The sequence below is a fragment of the Triplophysa rosa genome, linkage group LG1, assembly GCF_024868665.1.
Source record: "Triplophysa rosa linkage group LG1, Trosa_1v2, whole genome shotgun sequence".
NCBI lineage: Eukaryota > Metazoa > Chordata > Actinopteri > Cypriniformes > Nemacheilidae > Triplophysa > Triplophysa rosa.
In genome coordinates this window covers 28,981,105-28,992,033 of record NC_079890.1, presented here as the reverse complement: position 1 = coordinate 28,992,033, position 10,929 = coordinate 28,981,105, and the positions used below count along the sequence as shown (strand labels likewise).

General features: G+C 37.8%; 2 protein-coding genes across 2 annotated transcripts; one reads left to right on the top strand and one right to left on the bottom strand.

The window, feature by feature from the left end:
• Nucleotides 1–34: 34 nt before the first annotated feature.
• tubgcp4 (tubulin, gamma complex associated protein 4) lies at nt 35–7,429 on the bottom strand. Its single transcript, XM_057331265.1, has 18 exons — nt 7,241–7,429; nt 6,492–6,620; nt 6,248–6,370; nt 5,352–5,405; nt 3,459–3,515; nt 3,283–3,362; nt 2,973–3,174; nt 2,579–2,744; nt 2,362–2,486; nt 2,099–2,149; nt 1,909–2,014; nt 1,698–1,805; nt 1,482–1,626; nt 1,195–1,372; nt 971–1,105; nt 558–674; nt 331–470; nt 35–251 (listed from the first exon to the last, which is right to left on the bottom strand). The coding sequence occupies exons 1-18, from the start codon at nt 7,316–7,318 to the stop codon at nt 239–241; spliced, it is 2,007 nt and encodes a 668-aa protein (XP_057187248.1). The 5' UTR covers nt 7,319–7,429; the 3' UTR covers nt 35–238.
• cdkn2aip (CDKN2A interacting protein) lies at nt 7,427–10,099 on the top strand. Its single transcript, XM_057331280.1, has 4 exons — nt 7,427–7,539; nt 8,092–8,338; nt 8,442–8,563; nt 8,640–10,099. The coding sequence occupies exons 2-4, from the start codon at nt 8,094–8,096 to the stop codon at nt 9,149–9,151; spliced, it is 879 nt and encodes a 292-aa protein (XP_057187263.1). The 5' UTR covers nt 7,427–7,539; nt 8,092–8,093; the 3' UTR covers nt 9,152–10,099.
• The last annotated feature ends 830 nt before the right edge of the window (nt 10,100–10,929 follow it).

Here is a 10,929-nt window from a genome sequence, read left to right as displayed (position 1 = left end):
TTTAATGTTTTATTTTACAACTGATGCTTACATTTCCATATATTTTTACCGTTGCAGTATATACAATTCATTGTCAAAGTCAAGAAAGAAACAAACAAACAGTGATATAGAGACATAAGCATAACATATATTAACAATTTAATGTACAAACTGACACGTACTGTATTATACAATTGCTTTTAATAAGCTGAAATGGACATTTGTGAAAGGTGTGCATCTGAGATCTTCAAACTCTGCTCTATAGCCCAAAACTACAGGAGGACAAACATGCCATTAGTTTAATTTTTTGCATGAATCAACTCAGGATAATGCTGCATTACTCAGGCCTACCTTCCCAGCGTGCCTCCTGCCTGGGTGTAGTATTTGTTGTAGTCTAGTCGTAACAGCAGCTGAGCCAGGTCAGAGTTTATCTGGTGGTTACGCACACTGGAAAGAATCTTGAAGAGCAGGAACGACTGACGACTAAAACCCTGTCATGTGAAAATACAGCATCATACTACAGTAATACAATCTTGATTATGGAATATTTCAAAATCGAATGACACAGACAAAGCTACCTTAACCAGAATATCTAGCTGGCCTGCTCCTCTTTCTTCCAGAGGACCAGCGTTCTGACTGACCAGGGAACAGAAGTTGTGACAGAGATCCAGAATTTCATTTAAACAGTGAAACACCTGAGAGTGAAACAGTTGAAGGGGTCATGAAAAAGCTAATTTTCAGTAGTTCATAATCAATTTAAAGAATACCATTGCAAACACTGACTGTCAGAAGAGAACTGTTAGTCAAAAAACTGAACTGTAAATTTAAAAAAGCTAGAAGAATATTATGAAAATGAGAAAGAAAGGGTTAACTTTGACAAGTGATTAACATAATATGGTCCCTTTAATATTAAACTACAACCAAATGAAGCGCCTTTTTAAACACACTGCATGACTCTTGAGATACAGAGAGGTTTGGTTTGGACACTCACAGGCTTTAGCAGAATGAAAGACTGGGCAAGTAAATTGCTGAGAAAATGGTCATGGGCCAGTCGGATGCTCTCAAAGTCTCGCGTGGAGTTGATTTGTTGTAAGAGCTGTGAAAACTGGGACTCCAAAACATCCACCTGATGAAGAATAAAGGAAATGGCAGTATAATTTACAGAATATAAAACATTCTTGTTACATAAATAAAACATATTTTCTACGAGATTACCTGCAGGTAATATTGAAGATTGTCCACTAAGAAGGCCATATGATTGCGGAGTCTCCATTTAACGGCATCCATCTGGTTTGATTTGAGATGCTTGCGCTGCATCTGTAAGGCCCAGCAGTGCTGCAGCTCAGACTGGACTCGACGGACACTCAACAGATAACGGAACACCACATTATACCTACGAAGAATAAAAAAGCAGATTAATATAACATGCGGGCCGCTGTGATGTTGATGCAATTTGAATAAACAGATATAAAAATACTAATAGTTAAAACGAAATGACGTACTTTTCCAACACAGCAGGGGTGAAAAGAATATGCAGGGGCCATTGAACCTTGTAAGCCAATCCCAGCGCAGCCCAACCAGTGGGCGGAGCCTCGCGAGGAGAAGTCTCCTGTGGAGGAGTGGTGCCCTCTCGAGTCCCAGAAGCCTCTGCAAGCGACGAGATCCATTTATTATGTGAAGTATTTAATATGGGAATGCGGTTGGTGTGCGGGCGATACCTTTGCCTTCTTTCCCTTGGTAGTCTATGGTGAGGTGCAGGAGGGGCAAAAGATTGTCATCGTCGAGCAGAACTTTGTGTGCTGCTTGTTGAAAGGCCACATTGACATCTGAAAAATATATTGCGAATTTGTGAATGAAAATGAAGATTTTTTATTGAAGAGGTTATCAATATTAAATGGTATAAATGTATAGTAAAATGTTTTTGAATACCATGTTCAGTAACAGCAGACGGTGGGGTTTTTAGCATATGCTGAGCAAGGTCAATAAAAGCCTGGTACAATTCACCACGACCCAACAAGTAAAAGTCCTTTATGATCTTAATAAAAACATAACACTTGTTATTAAAAGCAAAACCATATGTATCATACATTAAAATTGTCTTCTCTATTTCTTTATGTACCTTGAGCTGTCCCAAGAGATCAGATTCTTCCACCATTAATGTCCATAAATGCTACAGAATTAAAAAAGGGACAAACATAAATTCATCTGGTGTGACTGTTGTGCTTTAATCTTACTCCAAAATTAAAGAGAAATAAAAGAAAACACTTTTATGTATTGAGACGGTTTTTCATGAATTGAATTAAATTTATCTAGAAAATGTACGTTTTCTGGCTAGGCTCTGTGAGATTCACCCTTAAATAACATTTTAGATATCAGACCAACCTCAGCGACTGTGCTCCGAATGCCATCAACAAGATTCTCAAAGTCCACCAGACTGAAAAGAGGCTGCTGCTTGAGTCTATGAAGCTCTGCAGCAAACATGTCCTCCTGATGCTTCAGTATGGACCCTGAACAACCACACGAGGGCAGTGTTAGACAAGAAAATCCCTCACAAATGTTCCGAGTACGGAACAGCTGCTGACACATGCCATCCATTCACCTGCTCGGGACGGGCTCTGATTGTGATTCTCAAACATTTGTACCGACTCCCCAACAAAGAGGATTTTTTCAGCTACTCGGACCGGGATGTATGAAGGAAGCATCTCGACACGCAGGGAGAACTGTTGCAAGGAAGGAGCGAGCATGTTTTCTTCCTCAATCAATCTCTACAGAGAAGGACAGGAATAAATTGGGATGACATTACAACAGCCAGTACAAAAAATGAATGATGTTCCTGTAGCTGAGTTGGCAGAGCATGGCGCAAGCAACACCAAGGCGATGGGTTTGATTCCCATTTGTGGATTAAAAAAAATCTTCATTACTGCGTCAATCACAAGTCACGACCTGAATGACAGAACCTCAGGAGAGTCATATTCAGGTCATTTTTGACTAACCAGGTCTTGCAGCTCCCGGAGCTGTTTTCCACTCAGTCCACCTATACCCAGGTCTTCCTCCTCCTCCTCCTGAGATGCTGCGGCCCCACCCGCACTGGGGCCCTGCTTAACGAAGAACTCCTCACTCTTATCCAGCAGCAGCCCGTGCAGCATCCACGCAGCCAGCTGTTTATACATCACACCGTGACACACTGCAAGAATCCTGGGGAAAAAAACGCACTACCATTAGAGCAGTGAAAATAATATTGCATGTTTATGCATTAGGGTGTCTCAGGATTGTGCTAGGATTGGGTTTTAGATGTGAGCTTACTTCTCTAAGGCCATTCTAACAGGAGGCAAACCTCCACAGCTGTGCTTGTAAACTGTCTCTAGGATCTGGCAGCCGTGAATCTGTTAAAGACGAGTGAGGGAAGAACATTTTTGCAACGGTGATGTTTCCTAGCCATCATTTTTTGGAAAATTGGTGGCAGCTATCATACTACAGACCTTCTGGGATTTTATGGTTTCCACGACAACCATCGCAGACGGGAAGAGAAGCTGAAACTGAGCAACAGAATAAACAATAGCATGTTATATTGTATACATATAGAATACATACAGTGGGGTTTAAATGTTTCTACACTGAAAAATATAAACAAATTAAAGGTTATGATATAAAATGAATAAAAATGATATTTGGGATTCTGTACTATTTCTAGATGAGAAATCAAATAGGCAAATCTGTGAGCATGTTAATTTATATAAACTTGTATTTTAAAAGGTCAGATTTTCATTGCTTTCATCGACGCTCACAAAACACATAGACTAACACTAGAATATTATGCAACTTAAAGGTCCAGTGTACAAAATTTTGCGCCATCTAGCAGGGAAGGTTGCAAATTGCAACCAACGGCTCATTCCACCCCTCCCTTTCAAAGCACTACAGCGGCTGAAACAGAACTAAGATGTCATCACATTTTTGCTTCTTTGCCGAAAGAAATAACATATTTATGAAACGCACTCTGTAGAGCAGTTTGTCCGTTTAGGGCTACTGTAGAAACAACATGGCGAATTCCATGCAAGGGAACCTGCTGTGTATGTAGATAGAAATAGCTCATTCTAGGTAGTAAAACATAACGCTTCATTATGTAAGGTCTTTATACACATCTAAAGGCAGAGTTATGTATATTATATTGCATTTCTGTCAATAGATCCTCCAAAATATCTCACACAGCACCTTTAAGTTAATTTTTCTGTAACATTTTTAGAAAACTAACATTGTTATGCTGATAATAGAAACATTTAAACTAGGGCTGGGCCGATAAACAATATCATATCGAATCGCGATAGAATTTATGTCGATAACGATGATAAGCTATTGGCATTTTGACTCGATATGGATAAATCTTACAGTCTAACAGACAGCAGAAATAAACTCAACAACAGTCAGTCAGCGTGCAGCTTTTAGCATGCGAGTCAAAGTACAAAGTCCATTTCATACTGCACTTGGCAAAGAAAACTCAACATGAGGAAAACATGACTGGAAGCGGAAACGAAAGTGAAACTAACCTTGAGTTGTCATAACGCGGTTTATTAAGTGTCTTATTTTCCTTCGCAATCGCCGGTTAAACGAAACAAACTTGAGGCGCAATTGCAAGCGAGTTACTTCGAAACTCAAGCACAAAGGATTTTATATCCATCGTAAACATATCTGCTAACATGAGCTGGTGCATATGAAACAAACCAGCGCTGCCCTGTGCAGATTAGAGATGTAATGAAGTGAGTTCGTTTGCACATTAAAAGATTAAACCTTGTATGTAAGATGCTTGCATGATTAAAGAAATGTACTACAGTTTATGTGAGATGCCTTTTTGAAAGACTAAGGTTCACTGAATGCATTGAATGAATCCCACCGTACTCGAGCAAGACATTATTGCAGCGTTGTTAATGTGCGCAGGAGCTGAGCCAATAGCGTTCGAATGTACGCACTAACGGAGCCCTTTCATTGGTTGAATGTACTGAATGAACACTCCCTTTATTTAACGCGTCAATTGAGTCAAAATGAGACTGAATGAACTGGTACATGTTGTTTATGGCCTAATATCCTCTGTGTTGCAACAGTGCACGTCTAATTAGGTAATATCAATGACTTGGTTTAATTTAATTTTAGCTGGTTTAAAGTCAACTTTTGTTAGACTGTTTTGTTAATAAACTGTATTTAAAATAGATTATTTTAAATACAGTTTTTTAATTAATTATTTATCGAAATAAATATCGTTAATCGATCAATACAGAAAAAAACTATCGAGTTTACATTTTTGACATATCGCCCAGCCCTAATTTAAACTGTATAGAGACTGTATAGATAATGATAATAGATATTAAAAAAAGAATTCCTACCTGCTCCAGCATGTAGTTTACATGAGAAATGGAAAGGTGTGGATCGCCGAGAAACTATTAGAAAAATGTCCAAGCTTTAATATTATCTGCAAATATGACTTTATAACCATCGTAACTAGGGATGCACCGATACCATTTTTTAAAGACTGAGTATAAGTAACGATATTTTTTTCTGGTACTCGTCGATACCGATACCTATAAACGATGCCTGTATAATGTACAGTAATGTTAATAAACCAGTATCTTACTGGTACATTTTCTTTTTTTTTAGGTCTACCTAAATTTAAGTACTATTTTTTAATCAAGTTCTATTTTTTATAATAAGTAGCACAATTTTACTAACACATTTACTTCAGTTTACTAAAGTAAACAATATACTCTGTGGTCAAATTATAAAACATTTAAGGGGGGTGGGGTGGTGTGGTAAAATGTGAGTGTATTATAACTTGTTCAAGTCAACCGGACTTTTATTTTGACGGGACGCCGCAAAGAGCGTTTAAGTTAACCGGACTTTTATTTTGACGGATCGCCGCAAATGGTGTTTGTTTATGTGTTCGTGTCCTCGTGCAGTGAAACGCTGACGCTGAAAGCGCCACAAGCACAATGCGTTCAGTACACGTAACCGCACCACTCTTTCACACACGGTAACTCAAAACAAGCAGAATACATATTTAAACAGTATCTGAATATTTCGTTAACTGTTACGTTAGCTGTTCAGCGCTAATTTCTTGTTAGGAAATGCCTGGATTCGTCCGCGTTTTCCGCATTGCGGAAATCATAGGGCTATATGTATGTCACGTGAGGTATCGGTCTTTGGTATCGGTGTGTCATTACGAGTACGAGTACGAGTACATGAGCTTGGTATCGGTGCATCCCTAACTTTTCAAATGCAAAACCTCTTTTTCAAGATCCAGTAAAGCTTGTCGATAAGGCTGCAGCATAGAGTTCAGTCCAGTGCAGAATGCCCGCAGGTAAATGCCATGAAGCCCAGACTGAGTCGGTTGGGTGGAATAGTGTTCCTGTGTGAACACAGGGAGACCACAAAAACATGTTTAAGAAATAATTCACAATTCAGTGTCATGTTATTTGCAAAATGCAGAAATGAAAACGCAGTTTGCATGCAGAATCAAGTCTGCTTACCTGTTGGTGGACATGACCTGTGTGTTGCTCTATGAATTCTGTGAAACGCACATAGTCGGTGCCGATTTTGCAGAGTCGATTGAGGACACTGGTTTCACTGGGGTGGAGGAACGGCAGGTCCTGGGAAACCTATGATGAGCGACACCCTTTAAAGAAGCTCATTTCATGCTGAAATATTACTGATTCACTACAATATAATATTATTTGATGTACCATTACAAACAAACCTAAAATATTTAATTCAATTGAATTATATAGTGCTTTTCACAATTTTGCCTTGTTGCAAAGCAGCTTTACAGAATGAAAACATTTTAGACAGGAGAGGTGAAAGGAAGTATAAGAAAACAGCATAGAAAGAAGATTTACAGATACATTTTACGACAAACCTCGAAGAGAGAAAAAAAAAAGTATAAAAACGATGGTTATTCTGATCGACACTTTCTCTGTAGCATAGTAAGACCTTTTTAGGGCCATCATATACATTATCTCAACTCAACTTTATTTATATAGCGCTTTTACAATTTTCATTGTTACAAAGCAGCTGTACATGAGACACATTGACTACAAAATAATATATTATGGAAATAATCAAAAATAATATGGAAAAAATAGGTGTATTTTACATTATTAATTACACTTTCATTCAGTACTATCGCAATTGTACCACCCTGTAATACACCTACACAGAAATAAATGCATCATTACAGTACAGTATGCATCACAGACTTATAGTCTGCTGCATAAAATACCTGCAATCCATTCCGTTTATTCCAGGTGAATATGGTCCCAGGATACCCACTCAATGCCAGCAGTAACTCGTGGATCATTTTACTGTAAGTCAAATATCGCTATCAAATTAACTACACGATAACACAAATAGAAACTTCATATCATGATTCTTTTCACAGCGCCAAAACCTTGGTCACATGTTGATGACGCAATCCCGAGCGCGACAGGGGAAGTGCTCGGCCAGAGCCGCTCGGACACTTCAAATCATATTTTACTACTTACAGCTGATGAAGAGTCAACACAGAAAACACATTTAGAGGTAACGAGTGCTCTTTCCTGCTCAAAAGTCCGTTGTAAACTTTCTTGTTTTTTTGTTGTTGGTTGTTTCGTTCAGTAAAGCATGTGAAGTCATTTTGAGGCGACTTCTTAGACTCTGTGAACCAAAATAAAGTTGTTACAAGAGAAAGATAGTACTCTCTTACATGGAGAGCGTCAATATATTTTTAAAATATTTTTCAGTAACTATAAAATGATCATTTGCTCGGCTAAATTATAAAATAATCTCGATTCACAATATCAAAACAATCCTAAAACTACTGTACATTGAATTTAACACTTACTACGTTGAGCTAACCACATACTGATTTGTATGCGAGTTGTCCACTATAAAACGTTATATTGTCAAGGCAACCACAGATGAACTCTTTGTTTTTCTGTCGCTGGGTAACATTTCTAGATATAACTTACAGCCTTCAGAACCTGACAGCCCTTTTTACACAATGATTGTTTTTTTAACAGGTGGGACACACTTTCCTATCTATGACTGTATGAACTCCTTAAGATGGGTTAACCTTATGCTTTATTTTCTTAGTGATGGCGGCAGAGAGAGGAGGAGATATTGTCTCGGAGTTTCTCAGTCAGAATCCCCATCTTGCAAACTGGGTGGAATCACTGAAAGCACACTGTGAGACGAACAAACAATGGCATGCTCGAAGAGAGTTTCTACTGCGCAATATTGAGGTCTTTCCCACAATCCAACCTGGGACTCCAAGTCCTAGTTTGGACAGGCTGCTCTCTATGTCCATGGTTTGGGCCAACCATGTGTTTCTGGGCTGTCGGTAATTGTCATTTTATGACTGTTGTCTCACTTTGACTGTTATTTCAATTTTGTATATTCATAAAAATGCATTTGTTTAAAAAGTAACTGTGTGGTTCATGCAGGTATCCACAACCTGTAATGGACAAAATAAAGGAGATGGCAGAAGGAATCACTGTAAAAGACACCCCTGAGTGGAAGACTAGAGATGAAATCATGGGAAAAGCAAAAAGACCTGCCAGCTCAGGTAAATAAAATATAATCTATAATTATTTTATTTATTGCTCACATTTTGCTAAACTGCTAAATGCCATCACTTACAGACACCAAACCTCATGTGAGGAGTGTTGGGCATCCAGTAAAATCGGGTCCTCCACCAGGGGCTCTTGCAAAACATCAGCCCTTTTTCAATAGACTCTACAAGGCTGTTGCATGGAAGCTTGTGTCTGCCGGCGGCTTCGGTCCCAACCTGGAACATTTCGAGATCCTGCGCAGTTGTGTGGAGTCATGCAAGGCAAGTCTTAACTGTGTGTTTGTTCCACTCAAAGACATTCCTGATCTGCCTATGGGACGTACCCAGAAAGAAGGGCAAGTATGTGAACTGCGCTGCCAAACCGTCTACATGGGTACGGGTTATGGACGCGATGAGTGCGCCGCCAGAGCGATGGCATCCAAGGAGGCGCTTAAAGTATTTCAAGGACATAAAGTGACAGTGAAAGTTTGTCGCCGTAGGTTCAGAGGACAAGACGTTGAAGATTTGGTTCTGCTGGATGAACAGCCCAGGAGTCAGGGTTTTCCACCAGCTCTGTGCTACCCTTTTCAGGAAGACCAGTAAAGGTCCAGAGTGGTCCAGGGTTACGATACACATTTGTTGATTCAGTGGCAGCCTTGTTTAGTGGCGACAAGATGTACTTCGCTGCCGTTCCTAAAAGTGTCAATTGTTTTTGGTTGCCAGATTTAGATGCAGATCAATAAGGGTTGTTATAAACTCAGTTATATCTAACCTCAAAAAGAGTTCAAAACTGTGGAACTCCTACGTGGATTAAATCAGCTGCTGAGCCTGTTTTAGTTAGTTCAATTTAAATAAGTTGATTTAAATTTGTTTTATTTATTGCTAAAATATTACATCAAGAATAAATGGTTTTGCTGCTGGTGACAACAACAGTTGGAATATTTCAGTGTTCAACTGTAAAGAGTAAACATGGATTTTCTTTATCAAAGCCAACGGCATTTTAATGTTCAGATTTTGTGTAGTATAATTCTGAAGGACAAACGTAACCAAGTTTGTTTTCCTTGTTTCTAAAATTTTTTGAGAGTTAAATTGGAATTCTATGTACAAATCATACAAATTATAAAACTTTTCCTATTATCTCGATATCCAGATTTTGTGTACGCTAGTTGTTTTGTTAGATGTGACTGATTTGACTTGCTTATATTGAGCGTGTGTATTTACTGTCACAGTTGTGGACCTGTAGGCAGATGTTGTCAAATGAAAAATAAACACTGACTGCCATCAGTTTAAAAACAATGTTAAATGTAAAAGCAGAAATATTGAGAACCAGTGGAGTGTAATTTTTTGGTTTATTGTATCACAGTACTTATTGTAGTCCATTTACTTACATTGTGTTATACTGCGTTATACTCTGAATTCATAAGAGCACATCAAAATTTGAGAGAAAAATACATATTGCTTTTTCTTACATTTTACTAATTTGACAATAGTTGTATTGTAGTTGCTTTATGGAGGACTAAACCTGCAAAAATTATAAATAAATAAATGTATAAATAAATAAATATATAAACGAATAAATGTAATAATATGAAAATAAATAAAGGAATGAATGGTTTGATAAAACAAAATAATTCGTTTTTTAGCTATTATTGATCTTAGCTTTAACTTTTCTTTTCATTTTTTAAATTGATTTATTATTTTTTGTGTCCATTTTTAATTTTTTTTTATTTATTTATTTTATTTTTAGATTATTTTATTTATCATTTCCTTTTATTTTTACATTTATTTATTTATACGTTTATTTATTTTTATATTTATTTATTATCGCATGTATTTATTTATTCTTGAATTTATTCTTACTTTTCTGTGTCTTGTATGATAATTAGATGGGTTGGTCTTGCCTACTATTGGTTCAGCGTAGATTGAAGCGTTTGACCGATTACTCTTGACTTGCTTTGGACTAACGTCACGTCACTCACTGATCGTTTGCTTCGTGTATAAGGTTAAGTAACTATGGCGGGCGCACAATTAGCTAGAGAGTTACAGCATTTAGCCAATGAAGTCGATAACCATGCATCAAATGACTATGTGTCATTTAGATTAGGTGCGCTTATTGATGTTTTATTACAGATTGACGGTGAGATAAATGACAAAGTTCTTCAAAATCTGTGCGAGTCAGAGGGTGCTAAGGTGGTGACCAAGTTCTGGTTACAGGTCCTCTGCCAAAGAGGTGCATGAACGACCTCAGCAGATTCGTCGATTCTGAAAGCACAAGACGACTTGATATTAAGATGTCTAATAAAAACAGACTTTCTTGTTACATGACTTTGACATTCTTGTTAAGATTGCAAATTATTGGTATGATCGCCCGTAACGGCTGA

Bases quoted from the DNA above. Each gene is read 5' to 3' on its own strand.
- tubgcp4 (XM_057331265.1), bottom strand. From the start codon at position 7,318: ATGATCCACGAGTTACTGCTGGCATTGAGTGGGTATCCTGGGACCATA. The intron at 6,371-6,491 runs GTAAGCAGACTT...GTGTTCACACAG, and splicing joins CAGGTCATGTCCACCAACAG to GAACACTATTCCACCCAACC. The intron at 3,363-3,458 runs GTCTGTAGTATG...CGTCTTTAACAG, and splicing joins AAACCATAAAATCCCAGAAG to ATTCACGGCTGCCAGATCCT.
- cdkn2aip (XM_057331280.1), top strand. From the start codon at position 8,094: ATGGCGGCAGAGAGAGGAGGAGATATTGTCTCGGAGTTTCTCAGTCAG. The intron at 8,339-8,441 runs GTAATTGTCATT...TGGTTCATGCAG, and splicing joins CATGTGTTTCTGGGCTGTCG to GTATCCACAACCTGTAATGG. The intron at 8,564-8,639 runs GTAAATAAAATA...CATCACTTACAG, and splicing joins AAAAAGACCTGCCAGCTCAG to ACACCAAACCTCATGTGAGG.